The following is a 25,855-nucleotide window of genomic DNA, read 5'->3' as shown; positions in this document are numbered from 1 at the left end:
CACTTGCCCAATAGCTTGCTTTCATTTTTCTGGATGTTGATACATTCTGGATATTGCTTGGCGACACACACATATGTCCCTCTCCTTCTCCGAGACCACCCCGACCCTTGCCTCCTCTGTTATACCTTGACCTGCCCTGGTCAGTTGTGGTTCAGGACCTGGCTGGATGTAGCTTCCTTCCTTCCATCCCAGTGCTAACTCAGCCCCCCTCCACAGGGCTGGTCCTCCCTGTCCCCCACACCTCTCCATACTCAGAAGGGGGGGGCTCTTCTCTCCCACTGGGCTTTGGGGTTTCTGGTTTCACTCTCAGGGGGCTCTCATGGCTGGATCTTGCCTTCACATAGCTCACACACCTGCTGGTCCCAGAGCCCGAGCCCGTGGCTGCATCATCGCCACTTTTCTGACCTGCTGGCGCAATTATTTCTCCAGGTTTCCCTCTTGGGGTCATCGCTCTTCCCAAGGGCTGTTCCTGCCAGAGCATCCACTTCCTAAAGTACTTCTTAGTCCACGAAGGAAAGAACATGTATCCTGAGAATCCCTTGAAGTCCCAAATGAAGTGTGTGGTGCTGTGCACAGACTCTTCTCTGTACCTGGTGACAGCCAGAGGGACCCAAGGACCCAGCCTCAGTGCGCTCGCTGAAAGGTGGGTGGCTCGAGCGCAGGACGGGGTAAACGAGCTGCCAGCCAGAGGGCGCCTTTCACTGACAGGACACAGACCACCTCCCCAGTGGGAGTCCGTTGCTCTGTAGCCGCCACCCCCCCTCCATGAGCGTTCCAAGGTCCCCACTGTCTTTTATATGTGGGCAAATATGTAAAACTTGTCTTGCAAAAATTGTATGACGGCACAAGGGACACCTTTCGTGTCCCAGAGGACCAAGAAGAGCATCATTTCTGCCAAAATAGCCTTTTATCCGTTTCCTCAAGGGTCTCTTTCTTTTCTAAATTGTGAAATAGTTTAAGTGTGCACATGATCAACGGAATATGTATGTGTGTGGATTTCGGGTGTATCTATATGTACACCTATATGTATGCATATATGTGTGTGTGTATATACACATATACACACTATATATAGTGTGTGTGTCCGCGTGTGTGTATATCTAGAGGCAAAGAGAAACTCCCCTGCACCCACCATCAAGCTTAAGAAATAGATCATCTCCCCAACACCTGGATGGGCTCAGTCGGTTGAGCATCTGCCTTCGGCTCAGGTCATGATCCTGGGGTCCTGGGATCAAGCCCTGCATTGGGCTCCTTGCTCAGTAGGGAGTCTGTTTCTCCCTCTCCCCTCTGCTTGTCCTCTCTCTCAAATAAATAAATAAAATATTTAAGAAAAGATCATTTCCAATTCAGTTAAGGCTCTCTGTGTGCTTGTCCCCAGTCACACTCCTCTCTCCTCCCCACGGGTAGTTATCTATCTATTGCTGTATGTAACAAACCACCCCACAACTTAATGGCTGAAGGAAACACTCATTATTTAGCCCCAGACCCCCGATCCTGTAGGTCGGCTGTTTGGGCGAGGCTCAGCTGGGCGGCTCCTCCACTGGTCTGGCTCAGGCTCTCGTGTGTCCCAGGCTGCCAGCAGCTGGGCCAGGGGCTGGGTGGTTCTCGGTGGCCTCGCTCACCTACGTGGCCATTTGCTAGCTATTGGCCAGGACGTTTGTTTCTCCTCCTTGTGGCCACTCCTGCAGGCTGCCTCGGCCTTCATCACCAGGCAGCCCAAGAGGCCCCCTCAGCAAGCGAGGGCCACTGCAGTGCACACTTTCCAGGCCTCTGCTCATGCCACACAGGACAGAGCACATCACGTGGCCATATCCACCATCAAGCAGTGGGAAAATTGACTCCATCTTTTTCCTTTTTTTTTTTTTTTAAGATTTTATATATTTACTTGACAGAGATCTCAAGTAGGCAGAGAAGCAGGCAGAGAGAGAGGAGGGGAAGCAGGCTCCCCGCTGAGCAGAGAGCCTGATTCGGGGCTCGATCCCAGGACCCCAGAATCATGACCTGAGCCAAAGCAGAGGCTTTAACCCACTGAGCCACCCAGCCGCCCCTATCTTTTTCTTTTTTTTAAGACTTTTTTTTAAAAAAGATTTATCTATATGGAGAGAGCGAGTGTGCATGCACAAGCAGGGGGCAGGGCAGAGGGAGTCTTTCAAGCAGACTCCCAGCTGAGCAAGAAGCCCGAAGCAGGGGGGTTCAATCCCACAACCCATGAGTCCATGACCAGAGCCGAAACCAAGAGTCAGACGCTCAACAGCCTGAGCCATCCAGGTGCCCCTTGACTCCACCTTTTGATGGGAGTTGCTGCCAAATATTACGGCCAGTTTCTTTTTCCATCTATAATATTGTTTTCCAAAATTCATCATTCCTTGGCTCTCCTGTAAGAATTAACCACCTGGGGACGTCTGGGTGGCTCAGTTGGTTAAGCTGCCTTCAGCTCAGGTCATGATCCCAGTGTCCTGGGATCAAGTCCTACATCGGGCTCCTTGCCCTGGGGGGGAGCCTACTTCTCCCTCTGCCTCTGCCTACCGCTCTGTCTGCCTGTGCTCGCTCGCTCTCTCTCTCTAACAAATAAATAAATTAAAAAAAAAAAAAGAATTAACCACCTGTATCTCCAAGTAACCGACCACTTAGCTGCGCATTATTTGGGGCAATTGGAATTGGAATCCTATGCTATATACTCCCCAGCTTGTTTCTCAGTGCCGCTTCTTCTGTAACTTTCCTTGCGACCTTGTTCATGGGAGTCGCACATGTTGGGGAACGCGGCCTGGTTATTTTCCCACCTGCACTGCAGCCCGTCGTATAACACAGTGCAACGAGGCATGCTCCTCCTAGGGGACAATCAGATTGTCCCCAGTGTTTGCTACTCCGAAAAGTCCGACATATCTCCTGATGCTTATATACACAAGAGTGTGTCTGGGGTGTATGCCCAGGAGAGGACAGCATAGCCTGAACTCTGTATGACTGGCCATGTGTCTTGTTTCCTGCAGGCCTATAAAGCACCTGGATGAGGCCATCTGTGCAGTGGCCCCCGTCCAAGCCTTACCCGGCATGGTAGGTTCCTTGTGCCCCTCACTCCTCTTCAGTAAACGTGGTCATTTGTCCTTCAAAAACTACCTGTCAAAGGCGGGTCAAGTGCTAGACACTGGACTAGCTCTGGGCTACCTGGGGATGAAGGAACAAGTCGTTGCCCTGCTGGGGTGCACAGCGGAAAGCAGCTGCTTTCAGGAGGCGGTGACAAGAGGGGGTGAAGGAGACAAGGACAGATGCTGGACTTTTGAGTCTGGGGGAGAGGAAACGGTGTGGCAGCTGGAAGAGGATGATATCGGGGTACGTCTCGCATGCCCATCTACAGGGAGGAAGGAGCCCAGGCAGGAAGGAGGTCTGGCTCAGATCTCAGGCCAGGAGGGGCCGTTGGAGTGAATGGGGTCCCCGAGGACGGAAGGAAAGGGTTTGTACACAGAGGCAGCACTAAATCCACGTGGAGGGCCGGCGCCTCAGCAGGGTGGGGTGGGATGCTGGCGAACTAGAAGCCAGGGCAGAAGGGGGAAGCGCCCCCCACGATCAGACCCAGCACCTGGAGGAGGTCCTGTTGCTGCAGGGACCTCCAGAGAAGGAAACACACGCACTTCTCTGCTCCCTGAGCCTCACTGGGTGCCTGAAAGCAAATCAGTTCTCTCCGTGGCCGGTTGTAACGTCCAGCTGCTTCTCTGACTCCAGATGGAGGCGACAGAGAAGTCCCCATCACCATCTCTTTGCTTCCCAGTTGCTGATCTTCTACGGGAACGGCTCTGTACAGCTCATGGATGTGGCCAAGCCTCAGATCATCTGCGCCTTTGCTCTACCCAGAACCTACCGTCTGGCGGTCCCCTGGAAGCCCTTGTTTGTCGTGTCTGTTCAACACCCGTGTTTCCTGCTCCGAGGTACCGGAGGGGGACCCTGTGGCCTGCTGGCTCTTTTCCCGACACTCTCCGTCCCCTCCCAGAACACAGGGTGACACTGCCCGATCTCTTCCCCGCTCTCCAACCCCACACCACAGGCCAGAACGACGAGGCTGTTCAGCCCTCCCTAGGCACTTAGCTAAAACACGAGGCAAGGTTTTTTCTCTGGAATCTCCCTATTCTAGATCAAGTGAGCCCCTCACAGCTCAGTCCCAGTGAGCCAGCCTTACCAAGAGAGAGCAGCCCCCCCTGTGCCCGCCCAGCCCACGGAGAAGGTCATCCCGTCACAGTGCTGGCCCTCTCGTTCCATCTCAGGAGACCATCCCGACGAAAGTGAATCCAGCAACACCAAGGACATCCAGAATTCTGTTTTCTATTTCAACCTCGAGGCCTACCCACTCCTGGAAAACCTGTCAAAAAATCACACCCTTCCGGAAGCTGACATGACCGAGAACGCGGCCTTTGCCCAGGTGCTGCCCTTGGAGAAAAGATGCCAGAGTTTCCTCCAGAAGAGGTAGAGTGCTGGGTCTGCCTCCCACCCCTGCCCCTGGGGGTGTCTGGATGGAGGACTAGTGGCGTTCGTTTGATGGTAAGGTCCGTCCAGCAGTTAGAGCCCCTGCCGGCAGGGAACCCCACCCTCTCCTAGCCCGGGAGCTGCGCCCCCGTTCCCGTTCAGCTTGGTAGAAAAGGAGCAGTGGATTCAGGCTGGAACAGGCCCATTTGTTAGGTCTTTACCGGTGGCTGCTCGTGTGTCACAGCGGCAGAGCTGACACTGCCAACAGACACCATAGGACCTGTCACGCCTTTATAGAAACGGTTTGCCGGCCCCTGGTCCAAGCTCCCCTCTGCTTTAACCATCATCTGGACAAATGGTGAGGTCCTGCGTCTCTCCCCTGTCCGCTGTCGCGGTGCCACCGGGACTCTGTCCACAGTCCTTTCCGCTGTAGAAGCAGCGTGAACCGTGCTCTGTCCGCTCTGGAGAAGCAGGTCTCTCTTCTCTCCCATTCACCACCAATTTCTGGCGGCTTGCAAATTCTTGTTGATTTGTGTCGAGACTGGACCGTGCACTTTAAGCGGGACAGGGTCACCAGTGGAGCCCTGGATTCTCACCACAACAGACGGGGGGACTCGAGTAGTCCCTTTCCTTCCGGGGCCTTCTGTAGCGTCCGCTCTGGGACTCTGTGATCTCTCCAGTGTGATCTCCTCACTCTTGCCTCCAGAGCAATGAAGTGACCAGCAGGGTACTCAGCTCTGAAATTCGCCGTCCCCGCCGCTCACTAGCCCGGAGACCTTGTCGAGTCCCTTAACCTCCAAGAGCCTCAGTTTCCTCCTTAATTCAAAAAAGATGTGTGGTACGCCCACGGTGCGGCAGACTGTGCTGTGGGCTCTTCCACGATGCCTGGCCCGCAGGTGGTGTAGGTATTCGAGAGCTAATACATGTCAAGGGCTGGGCACGGGGTTGTCCCTCAATGGTAGGTCCAAGAATGACGCTGGGTTAGTCTCAGGTCGTGCCCGGGCAACTCTAGACACCACCGCCAGGTGGCGCCACGGCCCCCATGATGGCTTTTACCAGCTGCACTTGGTTCCTTCCTGGGCATGGTGGGCTGACCTTATGGCTTTCAGCATCCCAGAGAGGGAAGCAGGGCCATCCCTGTCGGGAGCCGGGGATGGTCTCTGGGTCTTGGGGGAGGACAGCAAGGAAGGGGCCAGGGGACATTTCCCCTGATGGAAGAATTACCAAGATTTACTAAGTGTGCCTCCTCCCAGGGAGGCATCTTCTTTTAACCCTTGATGGCTTGACTTGTTTTGAGGACATGCAGCTGAATAATTTAAGGGTGAAACATCATGAAGTCTAGTTTATTTTCAAGCAGACCAGGAAAACATTTAGAGAGAGAAAGAGAAAATGTGAACAACCCGTGAAACCCAGGACAATATTCATAGAGACAGACAGACAGATAAAATGTTCACAGGTGGTGAATACAGGTGTATGGTACTACTTGCAGCTTTTCTGTAGGTTTGAAATTTTTCTAAGTAAAAGATAAGGAGAGGTTATAAAATATTATTTACAGTATAATCCTGATTTTGAGTAAAAGAAGACTGGAAGTGTGTATACCCATAGTAACGGTAGTTATATTTGGGTGATGATGTATGTGTGATTTTCTTTCTTTGTACTTTCCCTATTTGCAGCTTTTCTAAAAAAAAAAAATACAAAACAAAAAAGTTATTTTGGAAAGTTTTAAATATCAGTTAAAAAAGAAGTGAAGCTTATGAGTTTAGGCCATGGCTGTAGTGAGACTGTTCTCAGGGGAGGTCCTGGCGTGGAGATTTCTGGAGCTTTTTCCTTTTTAAATTTTTGAATTAGTCTCATAGGTAGAAACTAGTGATTCACCAGTGGTGTATACTACTCAGTGCTCATTACAGGAGGTGCCCTCCTTAGTGCCCATCCCCCAATTACCCCTTCCCCGCCTCCCCGCACCTCCCCTCCAGCCACCCTCAGTTGGTTTCCTAGAGTTTGTCTCTTATGGTTTGCCTCCCTCTCGATTTTCATCTTATTTTATTTTTCTTTCCCTTCCCCTATAGCCATCTGTCTCATTTCTTCAGTCCCCCATGAGTGCAATCGTATGGTATTTGTCCTTCTCTGATTTATTTCACTTAGCATAACACCCTCTACTTCCATCCACATCGTTGCAAATGGCAAGATTTTATTCTTTTTGATGGCTGTGTAGTATCTGCAACTCTTTCTTGACGAGACCCAGAGCACCCCTTGTTTAAGGAGCTTGTTTCCATTTCTGCCTCTCAGTCTGACTCCCCTCTTTTACTGGCCTGGAAAGGGTGAGCCTTCCCACTTGAGCCGGAAGCCAGCTGGCTGCCCCACCTGGGGGAACGGCCCCCGGCGCCACATTTCCAGCACTGGGAGGCTCACCTCCTGCCTGGTAGCGGAGGGCCCGGGCAACTCAGGCTGCCTCAGTCCCTGATGGACAAGTCCCACCTTTGGCCAAGGTATGAGTAGAGATTAGAACTTAGACACCCGCGGAAGGAACCCTACTGAGCCCCTGAAATTTGCTTCAAGCAGAACTACTACTGTAACTAAGTACTTCCCCATTGTAAAAAAAATTATTCACTATTTCTGATAGAAGTTATTATAAATGCACTTGTAGAAATTTGGAAAACAGGACAATGCAAAAAAATTTTTTTAATAACTCACAGTCCATCACAAAAACCCTAGCAGGGCTGTTAATCTGTTAGTTCAGGTTCAAGTTTTCCCTTTGGTGTTTTTACTAAGTTGAGACCCTGTTTCACGATCAGTTTTTAAGTCTCGCTTGTGTTGCTCCAGAATAGAAGTTCATTATTTTTTTAAGAAAATCCTCTTTATAAATACAGTTTTTAATGCCTATGTAATTTCCATGGAAAGGCTGTGTCTACAGTATAGTTCTCCACTCCCCTGTGGTTGGGTCTGCTCTCGTAAGGACAAGGTCCATCCACCCTGACCTCCTCCGGTTCTCGTGGGAATGGACTTTTCTAAGGGCCTCTTTTCCTAATGTCTTCCCTCCTTATCAACACAGCTTAGCTCTTAGGACCCACACCCCAGCCTCTCCCTGGGAAGGCCCCACAGCTGCTGGGAGGGGTGGAGAGGACTGGCTCCTGGGGAAACCTTCTGCAGGGGAGAAGGCTGGAGGGGCCGACCAGGTGGGACATCAGGGGCCAGGGCTTGGGAGCTTGGGAATAGAAAAGCTCAGGGAAGTGCTCACTGGGTCCTGGGACCCAGCAGGAGCTGGGAGGGATCACACTGTGTGGTTGTGGCCAGCCCAGATTGAAGGAACATTTATTTGGGCCTGATCACAGTGTTCGAATTATATCCCTCATGGCAACCCACTTTCCAAACTGGGTCCCAGCAAGAATTTGGGAAACATTGATTAAAAGAAGGCTTTTTCTGTTCTCCTGCTCTGAGGTCTGATACCTGGGGTTTTCCCAAAGAGTAGTCCCTGCCCCAACATTTTAGTTTGAAATTGTCCATCCTTCCTTCCTTCCTCCCGAGAGAAAGTGCACACGGGGTGGGGGTGGGCAGGGGAAGACAGAGGGAGAAGGAGAGAGAACTTTAGCAGGCTCCACGCTGCTCGATCTCATGACCCTGAAATCATGACCTGAGCCAAAATCAAGAGTTGGACTCAACGGTCTGAGCCACCCAGGTGCCCCTTATTTTGGAAAATTTCAAACATACAGCAGGTTGGAGGAGAAAAAAGTCACTGAACAGCCACATGCCCACAACTTAGACTTTAACACACTTCTGCTGCAGTTTCTCATATAGGCCCCTGTGTGTCCCCCCAATTTTAATCTCCTCTCTTCCCCCTCCCTTTCATTCCTCGTGTCTGAAACAGCTTCACTGGTGCTAAAAATAAGTGAAATTTCAAGGCAATGGGTTTATGTGGCAATCGAGTCAAAGTTTCGGACTTGCAATACTCTGTCCAAATTGTTTTCACCAAACCTACACTTGGGACTTTTACAAACAGTCTGTGTGAAAGGGAGCCTGCCTTTGGGGCTTTAAAAGGAGGTCAGTTAGCTCCAAATACGTGTCCCCACCCCCCTCCCCGAGGCCTGGCCTCTGCTCTCCTCCAGCCCGGGTCTCTAGGCACCGTTTGCTGGCTCCCCGCCCTGCTTGGGAGTCGGCCCTCTCTGGCTGGCTCAAACTTGATCACAAGACAGCGATCTCTGGACACCAGGAGGCAGACAGAAGCAGAGTGCCCCTTCCTCTCTATGTCTCTCCCCTGTCTGTCTCTGTCTCTCTCTCTCCTGTCATTCCCTGTGAATACAAAGCCCAGAGAGATGCAGGGTTCTCCACAGCCGGCTTTCTGCCAGAAGGTGGGCTCCGGGGCTGACCCAGCAGTCCAGGTCCACGGCCGAGGGAACCAGGGGTGGGGCAGGCGGGAAGTGATAGCCCATCACTATTTTCATCTGGAAACGAAGGACACTTTGCAGCCTTTGTTACATACATTGTACATGTCTCTCTCTCCTTCTGTGACTTGGCTTGGATCTTTTTCCCAAGCATGAGTTTATCCTCTTTCGATTTTGAAAGTTCTGTGTCATTGTGTTACGAACAATTTTTTTCCTGGTTTGTCTGGCTAGCTGCAAATGCGGCTGCTTATGCAGCCAAACAGAAGTTTCGAGGCTCAGGTCGCTGGAGTTTTCCATCTTCTCCCTTAGGCGTTGCTGAAGGGCAGGTGTAAAGAGCCTCAAATTCAGGGCACAAGCCGTGCAGTAGGCCTGGGGCGCAAACCGGGGGCCTCTAGCTGTGGGAGGGGACAGGCCTCAGGTCTTCGTGCATGGAATGAGTGACGGCCACATCTCCACATGGGACACGACGGCACACACAGTAAAGGCCAGCGTTACTTATCATGAGACCACAGAGAAAGGCCTTCTCCGTGCCACAGTATATGTTGCAAATCACCCACGTTGTCTTAACACACAAACGGCTTTATTCTCTGGCTTCCTTTTCAAACTTGCCCTCGTCCAATCTATTCAGCAGCCTCTTGGGCAGTCACTTTTTGTTTTCTTTTCTGATTTTATTTTTAAATAATCTCTAAACCTAACATGGGGTTCGAACTTACAACCCCGAGATTGAGAGCCATGCGCTCCGCCAACTGAGCCAGCCAGGCACTCCTGGAGGGTGGTCTATGAAAGTCATGTTGTTTTGACCTCCTGAGCCAGAAATTTCACTCCCACTAATTCATCAGCAGCGGAAGTATTTTTTTTTTTTTAAAGATTTTACTTATTTATTTGAGAGAGAGAGAGATCACAAGCAGGTAGGCAGAGAGAGGGGGAAGCAGGCTCCCTGTCAAGCAGAGAGCCCGATGTGGGGCTCGATCCCAGGACCCTGAGATCATGATCTGAGCCAAAGGCAGAGACTTAACCCACTGAGCCACCCAGGCGCCCCAAGAAGTATCATGATTGTTAATGTGCCCTGAGCACCTACCCGGGGTCGGATACTATGCTAAGTGCTTTGCAGGCATAATTTTATTTTTTACTGTGGTTACTATCCCCGCTGCACAGCGAAGGAAGCTGGGGCTGACGGAGGTCAAATCGCCCGCCCAGGGTCACCAGCTTGTAAGCGAGGCACAAGCAGTGTGGGTTCAAAGCCTGAGTGTGTACCCTGCACACACTCAGCCTCCTCCCTGCGCTCCCACTGCAGGCACCGACGGTTCACGCGGTCTGGAAGGCATTAACAAAGGATTTTCAGCCCCGGGTGTGCTTGTTAGAGAGAAGGTGGTGGATCTGTGAGGGGCCCCTGGAAGCAGTTTCTAGGATACATTTCCAGTGCAAACCGGGGGGTGCACAATAGTCTGGGGCCAAAAAGAAAAGAAAAAAAAAAGATTTTATGCATGTCTATGCTTGTACGTGTGTAAGCAATTTCCAAAGACTTACAGGGAGCCGTTAATTACAGTTGCTTTGGGAAGGGAAAGCCAGGATCTGAGGTGAGAGGGAGATTGCTTATAATTGTATACCCACCTGGATTTTCTGATTTCGTTATAAGCAACGTATAGGCTACTTTTTCAAGTTAAAACATGTTTTAGTGCATTGAGTACCAGATATGTCTCCGCGTGGATGTGCCTTGGCAGACAGAGCCTTGAAACAAATCCAAAGCTGCAATCGCTGCCTTTCTCCCCAGAAGGAGCCCTCCCCACCGCGTGCCCGGACTCTTTTGACACCCTCGGTGCACGCAGGCCGCGGCAGGAACCTGGCCAGCAGCCCACACCCCTTTCCCCAGAAGGAAGGCGTCCTCCGCGCGCTCCCAGTGGCCACCTCTGCGTGCAGAATGAGGGGTGGATCCTGGGCTTCTCTGACTCTCCTGTACTGAACGTGCATTTGCTTTTCTTTCTTTTTTTTTTTTTTTTTAATTAACCTCTTACTTTCTAAAAGACCCAACTCAGACGCCTGATCTTCCAGGAGCACTCCCCGGGCAGGGTGGACCCCTCCCGGGTTCTCCCTACATTTGACCTTGACGGCACTGAAATGCCTCAGATTATAAACATCCTTCATTCCTGTCACCCTTAGGAAACCGGGGGGAACCGGGGCTGTTCCTGTACACTCGGGTCTTCCCTGCACTTGCCCCCGTACCTGTCACTAGGGTAACCAAACCCTCCTAGGAAGCTGCACTGGGTGAGCCGTCGCACGAATGAAGCTTGATTTGCAGCCAATGAGGCGATCACGGGGAGTAACTTGCAAAGCCGTGACTCCCTGAGCAAGGGGACTGGGTTCCTTTTAGTGAGGGTTAGGATGAGTACTTAGCCAGGGAAGCCCCGTCGTTGTACACAGAGGCGGGCCCAGGGTCACGTGTGCGTCTTTAGGAAACTCGCCCGTGCGTACATTGTATGTTGTATAAATGAGGCTTGTGCTCTTCCTTGGGTGGAGATTTTAGTATTACAAGGAGGTAGAGGCATCTGTCTGTCCCTCCGTGGGTCACTCCACGGTCCACGTGTGCAGGCGTGAGTTGGGGGTTAATTGCAAACCAGTCGGGGCGGTCTGGGCCTCCGGAAGTCTGTCTGGGCTGTTGCTGCTGCTTGAGGGGTAGTTTCGGGTTCAGTCACGATTGCTGTGGCCCTCGGGTCTTTTGCCTGAGTTAAGACATATGCTGGAAAGAACTTAAGGAGGGGCGCCTGGGTGGCTCAGTGGGTTAAGCCTCTGCCTTCGGTTCAGGTCATGATCCCAGGGTCCTGGGATCGAGCCCCGCGTTGGGCTCTCTGCTCAGCGGGAAGCCTGCTTCCCCCTTTCTCTCTACCTAATAGTGATCCTCTGTCAAATAAGTAAATAAAATCTTTAAAAAAAAAAAAAAGAAGAAGAAGAACTTAAGGAAAAATGTGGGACAAAGGTTAGTGGGTACACATGGGGGGGCGGTCAAGGCCAGGTGACACTAATGATGACACTAATGACACTAATACTCGAGGAGTATTTAATCACTGGACGTGTTGGCATTCCGATGTGGCTGACGGTGCTCCACGCACACGGACCGGGAGTCCCCCAGCGCATTGTGCCTTCTAGCGGGCTTGGCTCCTGGCTGAGGTCACTGGCCCTGTCGTCAGGCAGTAAAGGTTCTGAGGGCGGCCTGTGCCCCAGGCTGAGTCCCGAGGACACCGACGGGCAGCACACGTGCCATCTGGCGAGTTTGTTAGTTTAGCGCAGCGCCGTCAGGGGCTGTCCCGGGACCAAGGAGCCGGAGGGGTGGGGGGCACAGGGCACAACACGATTTCCTCTCATCTCCACCGATGTGGCCCACAGGTTCCAGAAGCTGGAGAAGAAGGCGAAGGAGCAGGAGCACTGGACGCGGCTTCGCAGGTATTCCTTGCTTCTCCAAAGAGAGAACTCCAGGAAGTGACCGGGCTGCTGCTCTGGGCTCTGAGGAGGTTGGCCGCAGGCAGGCTTCCCCCCCCAGGGTGCCCAGAGGCCAGGCGACGCGGGGACAGGACTGCAGCTCAGTAGGCCCAGGGACCTGGACTGGCAGTCTGGGACGTCAGCAAGGGAGAGCCATGCTCGGGGGGGGGGGGAGGGGGGGCTTCAACCCTAAGCCGCTTGTGAGAGCCCTCAGGCAGACGATGTGTCACCCCAATAAACAGCGATACTGTTTCCAGCCCCCAGAGCTGCTGTGGTGTGTGACCCCTTCCTTCCCACCCAGTCCAGACCCTGGCGGGGCCCAGGCAATGGTTTCCTGGGCCTTGTGAGGACCACTCGCCTTCCGGGCCCCGGAGAGTCCCTTTGCTCCCATGAGCGAGACCGCAGGCTACCCCAGCGGCTGTGTGGCCCGCTTTCTCCCCACCCACTTCTTTCCCTCTCTGTGCTGGAGTCACTTCGGAGAGGCGGAGGCTCAGAGTGGCTGGGCACTGCCTGAGGTCACAGGGACCTGAGAGGGCACTTGGGAGGCAGGGACGGTGCCATTCCTGCCGCTGGCCTGCTGGCTTGGAACCCTAGAGGAGGCCGGGAGACTGGAGGACAGGAGACAGGAGGGGTGGGTGGAGAGGTGCCTTTGTCTTCTTTGGAAACTTCCCTCCCAGGCAGACAGGCCAGAGGGTTGCCCCGGCTCAGGGCCTCCGCCTGCCTCTTGAGGACACCGTGTGGCCCCTCTGAGAACTGCAGGTGGCTGACACGTCCCAGCCTCCTCGTGATTGCAGCAGGCAGGGTCTGTGACAATCAGCTCCCTTTGTGTCCCCATCCCTCTCCTCCCTTGGATCACACACGCTCCTCATTGCCACGACACATCCTTCACGGCGCTGGTATTGATCGCAGAATGTCCCCAGAGGAAGGGGTCCCCCCGCCCAGGCACTCTGTCCCTCGCCCTCCCACGGGGGGAGCAGAGACGGCAGCAGCGGCAACTTTCACAAGAACCCTCTTCCTCCAGCCGCCAGGCACTGTGGCCACTCTCTTTTGAGGTGAGGGAGGAAAACTTAGGATGGGGGCCATGGCCTTACACACTCCGAATGGGGCAGGGAACGAAGGTTTACGGGACGCTATTGTGATTATAGACTCAACCTGTGCGCCTCAAGTGACATTGTGAGATGGAGATATTGTCATTACCCACATTTCCCAGGAGGGAAGTTGAGACTCGGGTTACATGGCCTGCAACAGCCTGGATCAAGTCCTAAAAGACTTGTTCATCAGCAAGTGTCAGAGACTCAACTCAAATGAACTTTCGGGTTGGCTCATGTAATGTAAAAATCCAGGTGTGATGCTTTCCCCGAGGCTGGGTCCAGGTGTTGGAGAAATCAGGACTCTCTTTCCATCTGTTTTGATTCCCTTTTCTGGGAGGCCCTCTGCTCGGCTGGCAACGTGACAGCCACCACCACCCATAGCGAGTGTCCCTTTCTCGACAGTTCCAGCAAAATCCGAAGCCTGCTTCTCACTGGTCTGAATGTGGTCACATTCTGGAACCACTCAGGGGCTGACTCTGCAGGCCTGTGGCACGGGCCCATCCCTGGAGGGACACGGAGGTTGCGCCCACCCAAACTAAGGAGGGCGGAGCTGTTTGAAGACAGGAAAATGCCAGGTCACAAGGGAAGAAGGCAGGAGGGGTGCTGGGCTGGCTCTATCCTCCCTCTCCAAAGTCACATGCCACCCAAACCAGGCCACCTCCTCGTTGCCCAGTGCGTGTGGGGAGAGCAGGGAGGGGTGAGGGGAACTGGGACAGTCAAAGGGAGCCTCCTACGGCAGGTACATGGGAGGGAAGAGGGAGGAGGGCAGAGGACCCCAGGCCCCGCAAAGTGCTGGGAAATGGGCAGACGAGGCCTGAGCAGCGCTGAGCTGGGGACCCGTGGCCCAGCCCCACTCAGGGCTGGTGCACCCCCGGGGCTGAGTGGGTGGTGCCAGTGGTCCCTGAAAGAGGTCCTTGCCCACTGGGTGACAGAACCCCTCAGAAGCACCAAGAACCTCAGGATTTCTCAGGGGAATGTTAGAACTAGTGTCAGTCAAAGGAGCACCCCAGGTGCCATGTTTAGGACACATCACGCTCAGGGTTGTGCAAACGCAGGGATGACCTCTGGTGAGTGCGCTGGGCAAAATGGCTCCTGGCCTCACCCCGGGACAAGCAGGGCTTTGCAGTTAGGCCCAGCTTCCCTCCCCAGCGGTGGCCTACTCTCCTCCACATACAGGCGGTTACAGAATCCTGGCGCATCCGCGTGCCCCACAGGTGACCCTATCTACTGGGCAACACGTGGCCGGAGGGACGTCTGGGCTCGGCCTCCTCCAGGTGGGCCACCCAGGTGCACAAGGCCCAGCCTGGCCTCAGTCCTATCACCTCCCATCCGCCGACAGACAACCCATGACCACCACCCCCCGTCTTCCCCGGGGTTCATACGGTGACCCATGTAGCCTGCCCTTGAATAAACGGCTTAAATATGAAACCGGCAGCTGTCCCTCCTTAGGCCGCAGCCTGTCAGCATCAGCGCCCACACAGTGCGGCCTTCTCAGACGGAGCAACATCTCCACTCAGCAGGCGGAGGCAGCTTCCTGCTAGGGCAAGAACACCGGGGGCCAAGGTGCATGAGGGGCCTGGTTCTGTCCTCCCAACACACACGCGCACACACGCGCCTGCCAGGACGATCCTGGAGACCCGATCCGTCAACCACCAGCCACGGGTGTCCGCGCCCCACCAGCTGGGTACCGGCTCTGTGAACAACTCCCTGTTCTCGGTGCTGCTGCGTCCCGCTCTGTAAAACAGGTCTAACTCCACACACCTGCCCCTCACCCGGGGCGCCCATGCTCGAACCGCGTGAGGTCAGTTGTTGGAATTTGCAGCCCTCGCCGCGGAGCCTGGCTGGCGGGACCGTTCCGTGGGGCCGCGCCCGCTGGGTTCTGACCCGGCCAGCTGTGAACGCAGCTCCTCGGGAAGGAGGCAGCACCCGCCAGCGGCCCGTGGGGTGGGGGTGGGGGGCTCCCCGGGCTGCCCCGGGTTCAGCCGGCCTCTGGCTCCCGCCTCCCCGCAGGCACGCGCCTCCCCCACCAGCCAGGGCCTCAGGTGATGGAGGGGGCGCTACGCAGTACCCTGGGTCCCCGTCCGCGGGACAGACTGGTGTTCACCCGTGTGCGCGCCCGGGGAGGCTGCCCTCCCATCGGGGCCCGGTCCGACGCTGCCACCGGCCATCTGCTCGGGCGTGTTCTTAGCGTCGCCTTCCTCCACTTTCCCACCCTCACCCTGGCCCCCGCAGCTGCCACTTTCACAGGCCGGTTAGCTAAGAACTGAGAGTCGCGTACCTGGACGCTGCTGGCCGTCCCGGTGCCTCGGAGCGGGGACGCAGGCTCTCCTCCCGGCGCGGGGGGCCCTTCCCAGCCCCGGTCCTCGGTCTTATTAGCAGAGACGCGCTAATGAAAATTCACACCCGGGTGCTAACAAACACCGGGCCGGGGCCGGCTCCGAGAGGGAGGCGAGGCTCTCCCCAGGGGAGGGCGCTGGCCAATGAGCTCCACTTACCTGTGAAAAGACTTGCTAATAACTTTAATTCCCCATCCTAAACCGCAGGGCCTTTGCCAAGCAAACAGATTTTCTTAAATTGGCCAGGCCCCTGGAAAGGCCTTCCCACTCGGCTCCGGTTAGGGTCCTGGGAGGGGAGGTGTGGGAAAGGGGGTGGTCAGCGGAGGTGTGAGGTCTGCCCCCCTGCAGGGCCGCTGCTTTCGGATCCCACTCTCTGCGGCCAAATGCTGGCCAGGGTGCGCCCCGCCGCCTGAATGACACGGCCATGCTGCCCGCCCGCTCTGAGTCTCCCCCCTTCCGGGCCCAGCCCAGCGCTGGAAAGGATCTCTGAGATGGTTTCAAAACAAACCTATCAGTATCCTCATCTAAACTGACCGGGGGGGTGTGTCCACGCAGGGGACTATCCCTGGGCGGTAAGAAGTACGGATGCCCGAAACCACGTGGCTAAACCCTGAAAATGCTATGACGGGGGAAAGAAGCCGGACACCTTGGGCTTCATGTTGTGTGGTTCCGTTCACGCAGAATGTCCGGAACAGGCAGATCGATGGAGGCGGGAAGGACAGGAGTGTGCTGGGGTGGGGGGATGGCATAATGGGGGAGTGCCTGCTAATGGGCACAGAGTTTCTTTGAGGGGGGGGTGGAAATGTTTTCAGTTTAGGGGTGCCTCGGCGGCTCAGTGGGTTAAGCGTCAGCCTTCGTCGGGTCCTGGGATCAAGCCCCGCATTTGGGCTCCCTGCTCCGTGGGGAGCCTTCTTCTTCCGCTCTCTCTGCTGCTCCCCCGTTTGTGTTCTTTCTCTCTCTCTTCAAATAAAATCTATTTTTAAAAAAAGTTCTCAACTCAGACAGTGGTGATGGGTATGAATACACTAAAACCACTGAATTATAAAGTTGAATTTGATGGTACATAAACTGTATCTCAATAAATCTCTTATAAAAAAATAAATCCCAAGGCCTGTATTTCAAAGATGCTTGAGGGAGACGGGAGAACTCAGTACCCATCCACAGAGGGCCCTTGGGCCAAGGCTACATCCCCTGGCCCCACCTCACCTTCCCCCTCGACGTCTGACTGTTTCCCATACCCCTTGAGCAAGGCCAGGGTCAAGGCTTTCTTCTTCCCCATGCAGCACATCCCTGATCAGAACCCAGCAGTGTAGTCAGGAGCGTGGTTCCAGGTCAGCTGTGTGGCTCCAGAGGCAACCCCCATGAGTCTCTCGACCCCAGCTAGGCGGCTGGGAGGTCACAGTTACACGAACCCAGGACTGACTCACTGATGTTAGTTTATGTCCCTAAACCACCAGGGCGAGGAATCAGAGTGAAGGAGATGAGAAAACCCCAAGGTCCAGGCCATGATGCTCCAGCACAGGGGGAGAAAGGGCTTGGGACGCCAGACATGAACCCTTGGTAGCTGGTGTCCCCTCTGACCGCAGAGTTGGCAAAATCCTACTGGGGATGAGAACTCAGATTCTGAATTCATATCAGGACTCGAGTGCCCATCCTTGGTTTATTCTTCTGTAAGATGGTGATTTGGGTATAAATTGTATAAAAGACCTGATGCACAGAAAGTACTAATGGCAACGTATTTTCTGCAGAGATCCTTGGGTTTTACCCGACTCCCACCAGGTTCAAAGAAAAGATGGACAGACCCTCATAGGCAGCAACTCCCCCTTCCAGGCTGAACTTGGGGAACGGGAGATGCTAAGCCAGGGCTGGGGGCAAGGAGGAAAGGGCCTGAGCCTGTGTGCTCTGAGGGCTGAAGACTGCCAGAGACCCTCTTGATTCTTCTAGGTTCTTCTTTGGAGAGGGAGAGGGAGCTTTGTGCCCGTGTAGAGGAAGAAGAACCGGTCAATGGACACCAGCACGTTTATTCACAAATAAATAAATACATACTAGGCAGGCACCCCCTGCCGGCCTCCCAGGGTCTACCTATGGGTCCCTCCATTGAAGGAGGGGCTGGAGAGGACCGTCCTGGGTGGGGACAGGCTCTCCCTCTCAGGAACGCGTATGCCAGTATCACAGGGGCCCCCTCCCAGGAAAGGGAGTCTGGAGAGCGGCCGTTTTGAAGGTGCCGAGGCCAAGAAGGCCTCGATGCTCACAGACAGGGTGTCAGTTACAGGGCTCACTTCAACTATTCAGGCGGGCGGCCACTCCAGCGGCGAAAGGGGCATCCAGGTCTCCAGCAGGGCCAGCACGTCGCCAGGAAAGAGCTGCGGGGAGGGAACAGTTACCATCCGCGCTGGCTGCCCAGTGTGGGTGTTCGCGCGCAGGGGTTCCCCTCTCAGGGGACCTTTGGCGGGGAACATGACCCTGTTCCCGGCGTGTCCTCTCCCTCCCTGCCCCGCTTGAGCGCCCGGGGGACACACCGGTTACACTACTGGGGACAGCACGCAGGCCAGGCAGGCTGCCGGTGGGGGTGCCGAGGAGCGAGTGGCCCCGCAGGGGGAGCTGGGCGCGCGGCACGCGGACAGCAGGTAGCGCCGCCCACGACGGCGCCGGGAGGGAGTCCCGCGCGGGAAGGAGGTACTCACCGGAGACGAGGGGTCCAGCTCCATTGCCTGCGATTCCGGACACGCCGCCTGGTCGTAAAGCACCGGCGGGTCTCGAGGCTCGGGGGCCTCTAGTGCTGCGGGACAGGCGGGCGAGGACCCCCACGTCGCGGCGGAGCCCAGGACCGGGGCGCGCGCCGGCACCTGCGCCTGCACCTGCGTCTGCGCCTGCGCGGGGCCGCCGTCGGGGCAGAGCGGGCAGCCCCGAGGTGTCGCCGCGTCGCTGCGCCGCCGCCGCCGCCGCTGCTGCAGGCTCTCCTCGCTGAGGCCCAGCACGGCCGACAGGTGGCCGATGTAGCGGATGGCCAGGCGCAGCGTCTCGATCTTGGTGAGGGTCTGGCCGGCGGGCGCCACGGACGGCGGCAGGAAGCGGCGCAGCTCGTGCAGGGCGCGGGCGAGGGTGCGCATGCGCAGCTTCTCGCGCTCGCTGGCGCTCTGCCGCTGCCCCGAGCCCAGGCGGCTGCCGCGGGCGCCGCGCCTCCCCGCGCTCCGGGCTCGGGGGACCGCGTGGGCGCCGGGCCGCCCGGGGCTCGGCTCGGGGCTGCCGGCCGGGACGCTGCCCCAGGAGTCCGGGGACGAGGCCGGGGAGCACCCGCAGTCCCTGTCGGAGGGCGGCGGAGGTCGAGCGGGGCCCCATCCCGGGGAGAGGAGCCAGGACTCGGAGAGCGGCGGGCACAGGGACTGGGCCATGGCGGCGGTGGCGCGTCTGGGAGCCGGTGACCGGCGACCGCTTTATCCCGAGCCCGAGGTGTGAAGTGGCCCCTTCCAGGCCGCATCAGCACTTCAAAGCGGGCTCGGGGCCTGGAGGGGGCGGGGCCTGACCCTTTGAACCAACGGGGGTGCCGAAGGTTGGCCTCACCTGGGTCCTCGCAAGGGCACCTGGCCCAGCCGCTCGGGCCTCTTGTCTGCACCTAGTGGCCCGAGCTGCCTGGCGTGTTGGGCCAGCTCGGGAGGTTAAATGGAAGCGCGGTCAGGCAACTGGACGTATAGGACCTAGATCTGGGCTGCCTTCACCTTTTGGGACCTTATGCAGATTCTTAACGTTTTCTTGCAAATTTGTTCCCAGTTTACAATGGGGAGCCTTGGGGCATGCGGCAACCAGATCTGTAGAATCAGCAGGATGGGAACCCTGAATGGGGCCCTGCTAGAGGTGAGAGGAGCAGTAGTAACCCATTTCTGCTCCTGGACATGGCCTTACCCAGTGGTGGTGGTCGTGGGACCCAGGAGGCAATATGAGGAAACTATCCCACCCCAGTCCAACAAGCTAGCCAGATCTGGTCAAGTTGCCAGACCGTCGGAGCTGGAGGAGGGGAAGCCTGATGCCCTCCAGGACACCCTCAGCCTGGCAGGATCCAGCTTGGCCTGCTGCCAGCAGCCGCCACCACTGGCCTCTAGCTGGCATTGCACCACTTGGGGGCAGGCAGAGAAGACTTTGCCCCTGAAATGTGAGCGGACGTTAACACAGAAAAAGCATCTAACAAAATCCATACCCCTTCATGATAAAAATTCTCAGCCAGCTAGCAACAGAGGGGAACTTTCTCAACCTGATAACAGGCATCTACAAAGAACCCAAGGCTAATATGGTACTCCACGGCGCCAGACTGAATGCTTTCCCGTAACACCGAGAACAAGGCGGGGATGTCTGCTCCTACCTGCGGCTACTTAGCATTGTCCTGGAGGGCCTGGCTTGTGCAATAACAAAAGAGAAATAAAAGGCATACAGACTGGAAAGGAAGAAATAAAACTGTTTCCACTTATAGACGATATGATTGTCTATGTAGGAAATCTCAGAGGACCTATGCTGCCTGCCTGACCCCTCAGGAGTTTGAGTCTGTCCCTTGTCATAATAGCTACTTTGTGCACCGATGTCTGTCCTCTGCCTAGACCCTGAAGTACCTGGTGTCTAGCATCGTGTCTTCAAGAGCAGTAGTCTTTCACATCTTTCAGTGCGAGAGGTCTAATATTTCCCATCTCCCTCTCCCATGGCTTCCAGCCCATTGAGACGGATGGGTGAGCTGGTCTGTAGCAAAGGCAGCCAAGTGACTTGGTACCTTCCCCGTGGGTATCTCTGCTCACCACCACGCCTCCCCTCATTTCTTATCTTCTACTGCCCTTGGCCTCTTCTGCGGTCTGTCCCAGCAGCCCCAGAATTCTTATGCCCATGGTCACATCCAGGAGAGGCAATGCCAGCCCACCCTCGGAGAGAAGGGGAGGAACCCATTCTCTGGCCCGTGCTGTAGACCCGTCTACTCCAAGGAGAGCCTGCTCCAGGAGGGCCTATCCTCAGCGGGAGGCTGTCAGTGGGGTCTGAGCCTTTCGGATCCTTGTCAAGGGATGCCTTCCTCAGGCTCCAGATCCAAGCCAAGAACCTGGCGTCGCAGCCCAGCTGCTGGGCCCCTTCAATGTCACTGGGCCCGAGGGGACTAACAGTTGGCAACGGTTAGAGCGTGTCATACACTTGGGTGGGACGGGGTGCAGAGTAAAGTCGGGCAGGAGGGGTGGGATCCGCGAGGGCTCTGGGCACCCTGCGGCCAACCTTCTGAATGTCCGAAAAATCCCTCCAATTCCCACATGATTCAGATTTCCACTTTGCAGCTAACTATTGACAAAACTCAGAAGGACCAAAAACGCCCAGGCAATCGGCCACCCTCTTGTTTCATTGTCGTCTCTTTGAGAATGCAATACGTGCCCAGGGCTAGAAAGTCCAGAGCCCAAGCAGCACCAGGGTCTAACGAAGTTCATTACCGTCCTGTCTCTGGGGCCTGCAGTTCCCGGGCCAGGGGAAACCGCCAGTACTGGTGCGGCATTGGAATGACTCTTTATTCAGCACAGAATCAACCAGACACGTTTTGGACAACAGGCCATATGTGTGGGAGGCGGACTGTTTATCCTAAACACAGCTCCGGCTCCTGAGGATTCGCACACTGGGGACCGAAGATCTGACCTCCTTGGGCCCTTGCCTGGGAGGCACTGAGAGGCCTTGAGCAGGAGAGACACCATGATGGAGCGCCTGTGACAGGAGGAGTTCTGCTGTCAGGCTGGGGGAGGGCTCAGAAGTCCCCCAGGCGAGTGTGGAGGCAAAGAGCCCCCAGAAAGTGCATGAGAGAGGTGCAGCAGATGGCAGGTCACCTCCGCCCCAACCTGGGGGGCCTCGGCCCGGAGGCCACCACCAGGGAGTCCCTCCCTCTCCTGCTGCCGCCCTGGGTGGGAGGGGTCCAAGGCCAGCGTGTGCAAGAGACATTGCCAGTGGGCCTGTTGCAGCCAGGATGGGGCAGAGGAGGGACACCCCCCCCACCCCCACCGCAGCCTGCCCCCCCCCCCACCCCGCAACCTGGAGCCTGGGCTCTACCTCCTTCTGCCAGTCGCCTTTTCCCTTTCCCCCAGGCCTCTCTCACCTTTGATCTCCTTATCAGCCAGCCTCTCCTGTGGGCTCATTTGGGAGCTGCCCCAGTTAATGAGTTCTCCGGGCGGCAGGGCCTGCAGGCCCTCCTGCCGGGGTGAGGCCTTCACACCTCAGGGGCCTGTGTTTTGACAAGTGCCGGAGCCAGTAGCTCCCGCTCCCCTGGCCCGAGCCTGCCTTCGCCTGCCAACGTGTAAGGCTGGGAAATGAGGCCTGGGGGCAGCCCCACTGAGCAGAGGTGAGAGTTCAGTTGGGGCCCTTGGCCGGGGTGGGGGCAGGCAGGACAGGGCGGCCTCCTCTGGGACCCAGGGTAGAGCACATCGGGCTCTATACGAGGCCTGGGTCTCAGCCTTCCTGCTAAGAAGCCTCAGCCGGCGCCTCGGGCCCAGGCCGGGGTCCTGGATGCAGCCGCCTCCCACCTCCCAGCCTCCGCGCTCTCATTTCCCGGCCAGCCCTTCTGACACAGGAGTGCTAATCAAAGGTGCTATGTCAATACTCCTCTTGTGGCCCCTAATCCCTGTCCCCGCCGGAGCCAGAGGCCCCAGGAGAGGGAAGCAGCTCTTAGCATCTGCAGGGGCGTCTCCCAGGAGGCTCCTCACGGAGGTGTCCCCGACGCCAGGGTCTTCCCACCATACTCCGGCACCAGCCTGAGAGGCAAGGCCTTGGGAGGCGGGGGGCTGCTATTAACAAGTGGCCGCCTTGACACAGCCTAGGACACCCCCTCTGGAGCGTGGCCTGCCAGGCACCGCCCGCGTCCCCTGGGGAACTCACTCCCCGTCCTCAGGCCCCAGCTTGTGTTCCTGAGCCACGGGGTAATACCTTCCGTGTTGACATCATAAGGATCCAGTTGTCCTGCGTGGACTGGCCTTCGGCCACAGCCGTGGTCACGTCTGCTACTGTCACCTGGGCCTGGCACCGCGCTGGGCGTGGCTGGGTCACAGCTCTCTGTCCTGCGGTGATGTGGGTGTCACTGCCTCCCTCTGCAGATGAGGGAACGGAGGTGTGGAGAGGTGGTCCTGTGTCACATGGCAAACAGGGGCCGAGTTGGGACCCTTTTGCCTCGGCCTGGGTCAAAGCCTGTGTTCTGTCCTCCCCACCACCGGTCCTGTCTCCTCGGGAAGACGGGAGGGGCTCCTTGTCTCCTACAGGCTGCCCCGAGAGAGGGTGCTGGTGTGGGGGAGACTCCCCCAGAATCCCCAAACACCCATAACATCTTGTTACAAGTCACAGGGACCCGTGGAGATAGAAGAAGGCTTCCATGCTCATCCATCCGGGACCCACCGGGGCTTAGGATCCGTGCTGGGGGGCTGGGCACTCTCAGTGTACTTTTCACACCCCAGAGCCCCCCGGGGGAAAGAGCAGGAGAATGTGGGTGCGAAAAGTACAGTTGCCCCAGAATTATGAAGCTCAGCCCCTTCGGGGCCACGCCCCAACCCAAAGAGTGGAAAAGGCATGGGGAGTGCCCAGCCCCCCAGCAGGGACCCTAAGCCCCCGTGGGTCCCAGATGGATGAGGCCGTGGTCCCCTCGGGTCCCAGAGCAGTCAAGGGGCTCAGCAGGAAGGTGCCCGACTTCTCCTCCACCTCCCTCCTTCCCCAGCTAAGGCCCCTGAGGCTCCCAGGGAGCCCCTTCCTCCCAAGATCACCCCCTTTCCTCACACCTTTAGCTCCTGGAGCCTCCGAGTTGGCAAGCCATATGGAATGGATTATTCTGGACCCAAGGTAATCTGATTATCTTGGTCATGGGTCAGCTGGATGGGCAGCCAGTGGGAGTCCCAGGAGGCAGAGGGTGATGAGGAGGGAGGGGGTGGCAAGAAAGGAGAGAGATCTGGCAGATTCCAGGAAAGGCTCCTGGGGAGATGCACAATCTCTGCTCTGGGAGGGGGGCTGAGAACCCAGGGTACGCAGACGGCGCCGCTCTTAGGAGAGTCACACTTGCGCTCCTCTGCTTCATCTGGGCAAGTGGAGGAGGAGCTAAGCTTTATGGTGTGATGTGGGGAAACTAAGGCAGGAAGGGGTTAGGGAGCTGAACCAGCCCAAAGCGGAGATGCAGTTGTGTGAATGGGGTCGGGGGTGGGGGGGGGGGTCCTGTCACATGGCTCCTTGGTTTCTCCAACTGTAAAATGGAGTCTAGACCTGCCAACCACCTCCTGAGATGTTCCGGGAGACTGTACGCCCCGCTTGGAAGGCTCCCACCTCAGGCCAGCGGGTTGACCCTGGGTCCACTGGAGTACACCAGGGTCCGTGAATTCCCAGCCATCACCAGCAGAGGGCACTGCCCAGCCACCCGGGGTCCCGGGATATGAGCAGGGCACACCTACCTCCGCGAGTCAGGGGCCTCTGTCCTAGAGCCAGGGCCTGGGTGCGGTGGGTGGGCTGATCCTGGTGGGCACCAGGCACCGGAGATGCGGGGCTGGCTTCGGAAGCGCGTGAAGCCACACAGCGTCAGCCCTCGCTCGCACTGACCCCATTCTCACTGCTGGGGGGTTATGGGAAGCTTTCGTTCTGGCCTCGCTGCCCTCCACGTTGCCAGGTGCGGCCTGTGGCGCCAAGGCTGACATTTAGGGACAATTGTTTCTCACACTGCAAACGGGTTATTAGCTTGGGGAGTGTGGCCACCTCCCTCAGTTTACTTTCTGTGAATGCAAAATGCTGCCTCTCCCTGTGCAGGCAGGACCACTGACTCACTACGGTTGGCCCCGTCTGGCTGCTGTGCCCGTGTAAACTCGGGGACATTGAGGGGGCACAGACTCGCTCTTCCACATCCCCACGTTAGCCGGTCCTGCGGCCCAGGAGCAAACCATGCCAGGCTCACCTCCTGTCCTGAGCCCCAGGGCTGTCGGAGGGGAGGCCGCGCCTCCTCCTGGACTTGCCTTATTCTGGGCTGACCTTCGCCCCTGGGGCCCAGGGCCCCAGCTCAGCCCCTGGACTCCACTGACTCCTAAAAACAAGCAAACAGGGGTGCCGGGTTGGCTCAGTGGGTTAAAGCCTCTGCCTTCGGCTCAGGTCATGATCCCAGGGTCCTGGGATAGAGCCCTGCATCAGGCTCAAATAAATAAATAAATAAAAGCTTAAAAAAAAAAAAAAACAACAAGCAAACAAACAAACAAAAAACATGAAACAAGCTTCCTTCCTTAAAAAAAAAAAAATTGGGTGAAGTCAGCTCAGTGCCAGTGTGATGGGCTGTGTGACTCCCAGCCGGGTCACTTGCCCTCTCTGGAGCCCTGTGTGCTCATCTGGCCACTGGGAAAAACATGCACCTGTGTGCAGAGAAGCAGCGCAAGATCGAGCCCAGAGGAATGAGGAGAAGGGGAAGGGGTCAGGAGGGCAGGGCCCAAGCAGGTCTCCCCAGGCCCCTGACCTTCCTGCTCCCGGGAGCAAAGTCTGAAAAAAGACCCCAAGTTGACAGAAACTCTAGACAGGGGATGCGTTGGGCTCTGTGCCCTTGCCAAGTCCCTGGTAAGGATTTGCAGGTCCATCTCAGCTGCCAACTTAGGACACCAGCCCCTGCAGAAAGCACAAGGTAGAGCTTCCTCCAGGCAGGATTCACGGCTTGCAGTTCCTCGTAACACCACCCCTCCCCGTGCTGACTGCTCACAACAGCACGGTGAGGTGCCAAGACAGTGATAAGCCCCTGCCAGGTCACTGGGTGGCGCAGGCCCTCAGCCGACTCCAAGGGCAGAGGAAGCACGGGAAAGAGGGTGCCCGCAGAGGTACCTGACTTCAGGCCCAGTAAAAAGCAGAGTAGGGGCTCCTAGGACTGAGCTGTAATGCCTGGCCGGGACCTGGGGAGTGAGAAGACTTTGGGCAGAGGATTCTTTGCCAGAGGCTGGGGGACAGGGATGTCCCCAGAGACAGTGGAGAACATCTAGGGGGAGGGGACAGAACTTAAACTGACCAGATACAAAATCATGCAGGAGAAGGGTCTTACGAGGTGAGTACGCAAAAGGATGAACCCCACCCTCGGTTCTAGAGCTTCCCCCAGCAAGAGAAATCTAAGATCCAGCCCCCGCCCTGGGAGAACACAGCG

General features: G+C 56.6%; 2 protein-coding genes and 1 long non-coding RNA gene across 3 annotated transcripts in view; 1 reads left to right on the top strand and 2 right to left on the bottom strand.

Annotated features, from left to right (window-relative positions):
• The window catches only part of WDR93 (WD repeat domain 93), a gene marked incomplete at its 5' end in the record, with an annotated part of 48,282 nt that extends 35,721 nt beyond the window's left edge, over positions 1 to 12,561 (top strand). The window contains 5 exons of the mRNA XM_080807660.1: positions 430 to 643; positions 2,988 to 3,051; positions 3,764 to 3,920; positions 4,254 to 4,452; positions 12,207 to 12,561. Coding sequence (XP_080663786.1) covers positions 430 to 643; positions 2,988 to 3,051; positions 3,764 to 3,920; positions 4,254 to 4,452; positions 12,207 to 12,303 — 731 coding nt within the window. The 3' untranslated portion in view covers positions 12,304 to 12,561. The remainder of the gene's footprint in view (positions 1 to 429; positions 644 to 2,987; positions 3,052 to 3,763; positions 3,921 to 4,253; positions 4,453 to 12,206) is intronic.
• Positions 12,562 to 17,732: 5,171 nt separating this feature from the next.
• Positions 17,733 to 19,244, bottom strand: MESP1 (mesoderm posterior bHLH transcription factor 1). The gene is made up of 2 exons (XM_080809474.1): positions 18,411 to 19,244; positions 17,733 to 18,089 (listed from the first exon to the last, which is right to left on the bottom strand). Exons 1-2 carry the CDS (start codon positions 19,116 to 19,118, stop codon positions 18,015 to 18,017), a joined length of 783 nt encoding a protein of 260 aa, XP_080665600.1. The 5' UTR covers positions 19,119 to 19,244; the 3' UTR covers positions 17,733 to 18,014.
• Positions 19,245 to 21,125: 1,881 nt separating this feature from the next.
• LOC308346212 lies at positions 21,126 to 24,766 on the bottom strand. The gene is made up of 4 exons (XR_013967151.1): positions 24,641 to 24,766; positions 24,147 to 24,365; positions 22,648 to 22,808; positions 21,126 to 21,438 (listed from the first exon to the last, which is right to left on the bottom strand). It is a non-coding gene; the product is annotated as an uncharacterized lncRNA (long non-coding RNA).
• Between the last annotated feature and the right edge of the window lie 1,089 nt (positions 24,767 to 25,855).

This window comes from Martes martes (assembly GCF_963455335.1).
Source record: "Martes martes genome assembly, chromosome: 7".
Classification (NCBI taxonomy): domain Eukaryota; kingdom Metazoa; phylum Chordata; class Mammalia; order Carnivora; family Mustelidae; genus Martes; species Martes martes.
The sequence above is the reverse complement of the archived record's forward strand: the minus strand, read 5'-3'. Positions and strand labels throughout refer to the sequence as shown.

Bases quoted from the DNA above. Each gene is read 5' to 3' on its own strand.
- MESP1 (XM_080809474.1), bottom strand. From the start codon at position 19,118: ATGGCCCAGTCCCTGTGCCCGCCGCTCTCCGAGTCCTGGCTCCTCTCC. The intron at 18,090-18,410 runs GTGAGTACCTCC...CCCTCCCCGCAG, and splicing joins AGCTGGACCCCTCGTCTCCG to CTCTTTCCTGGCGACGTGCT.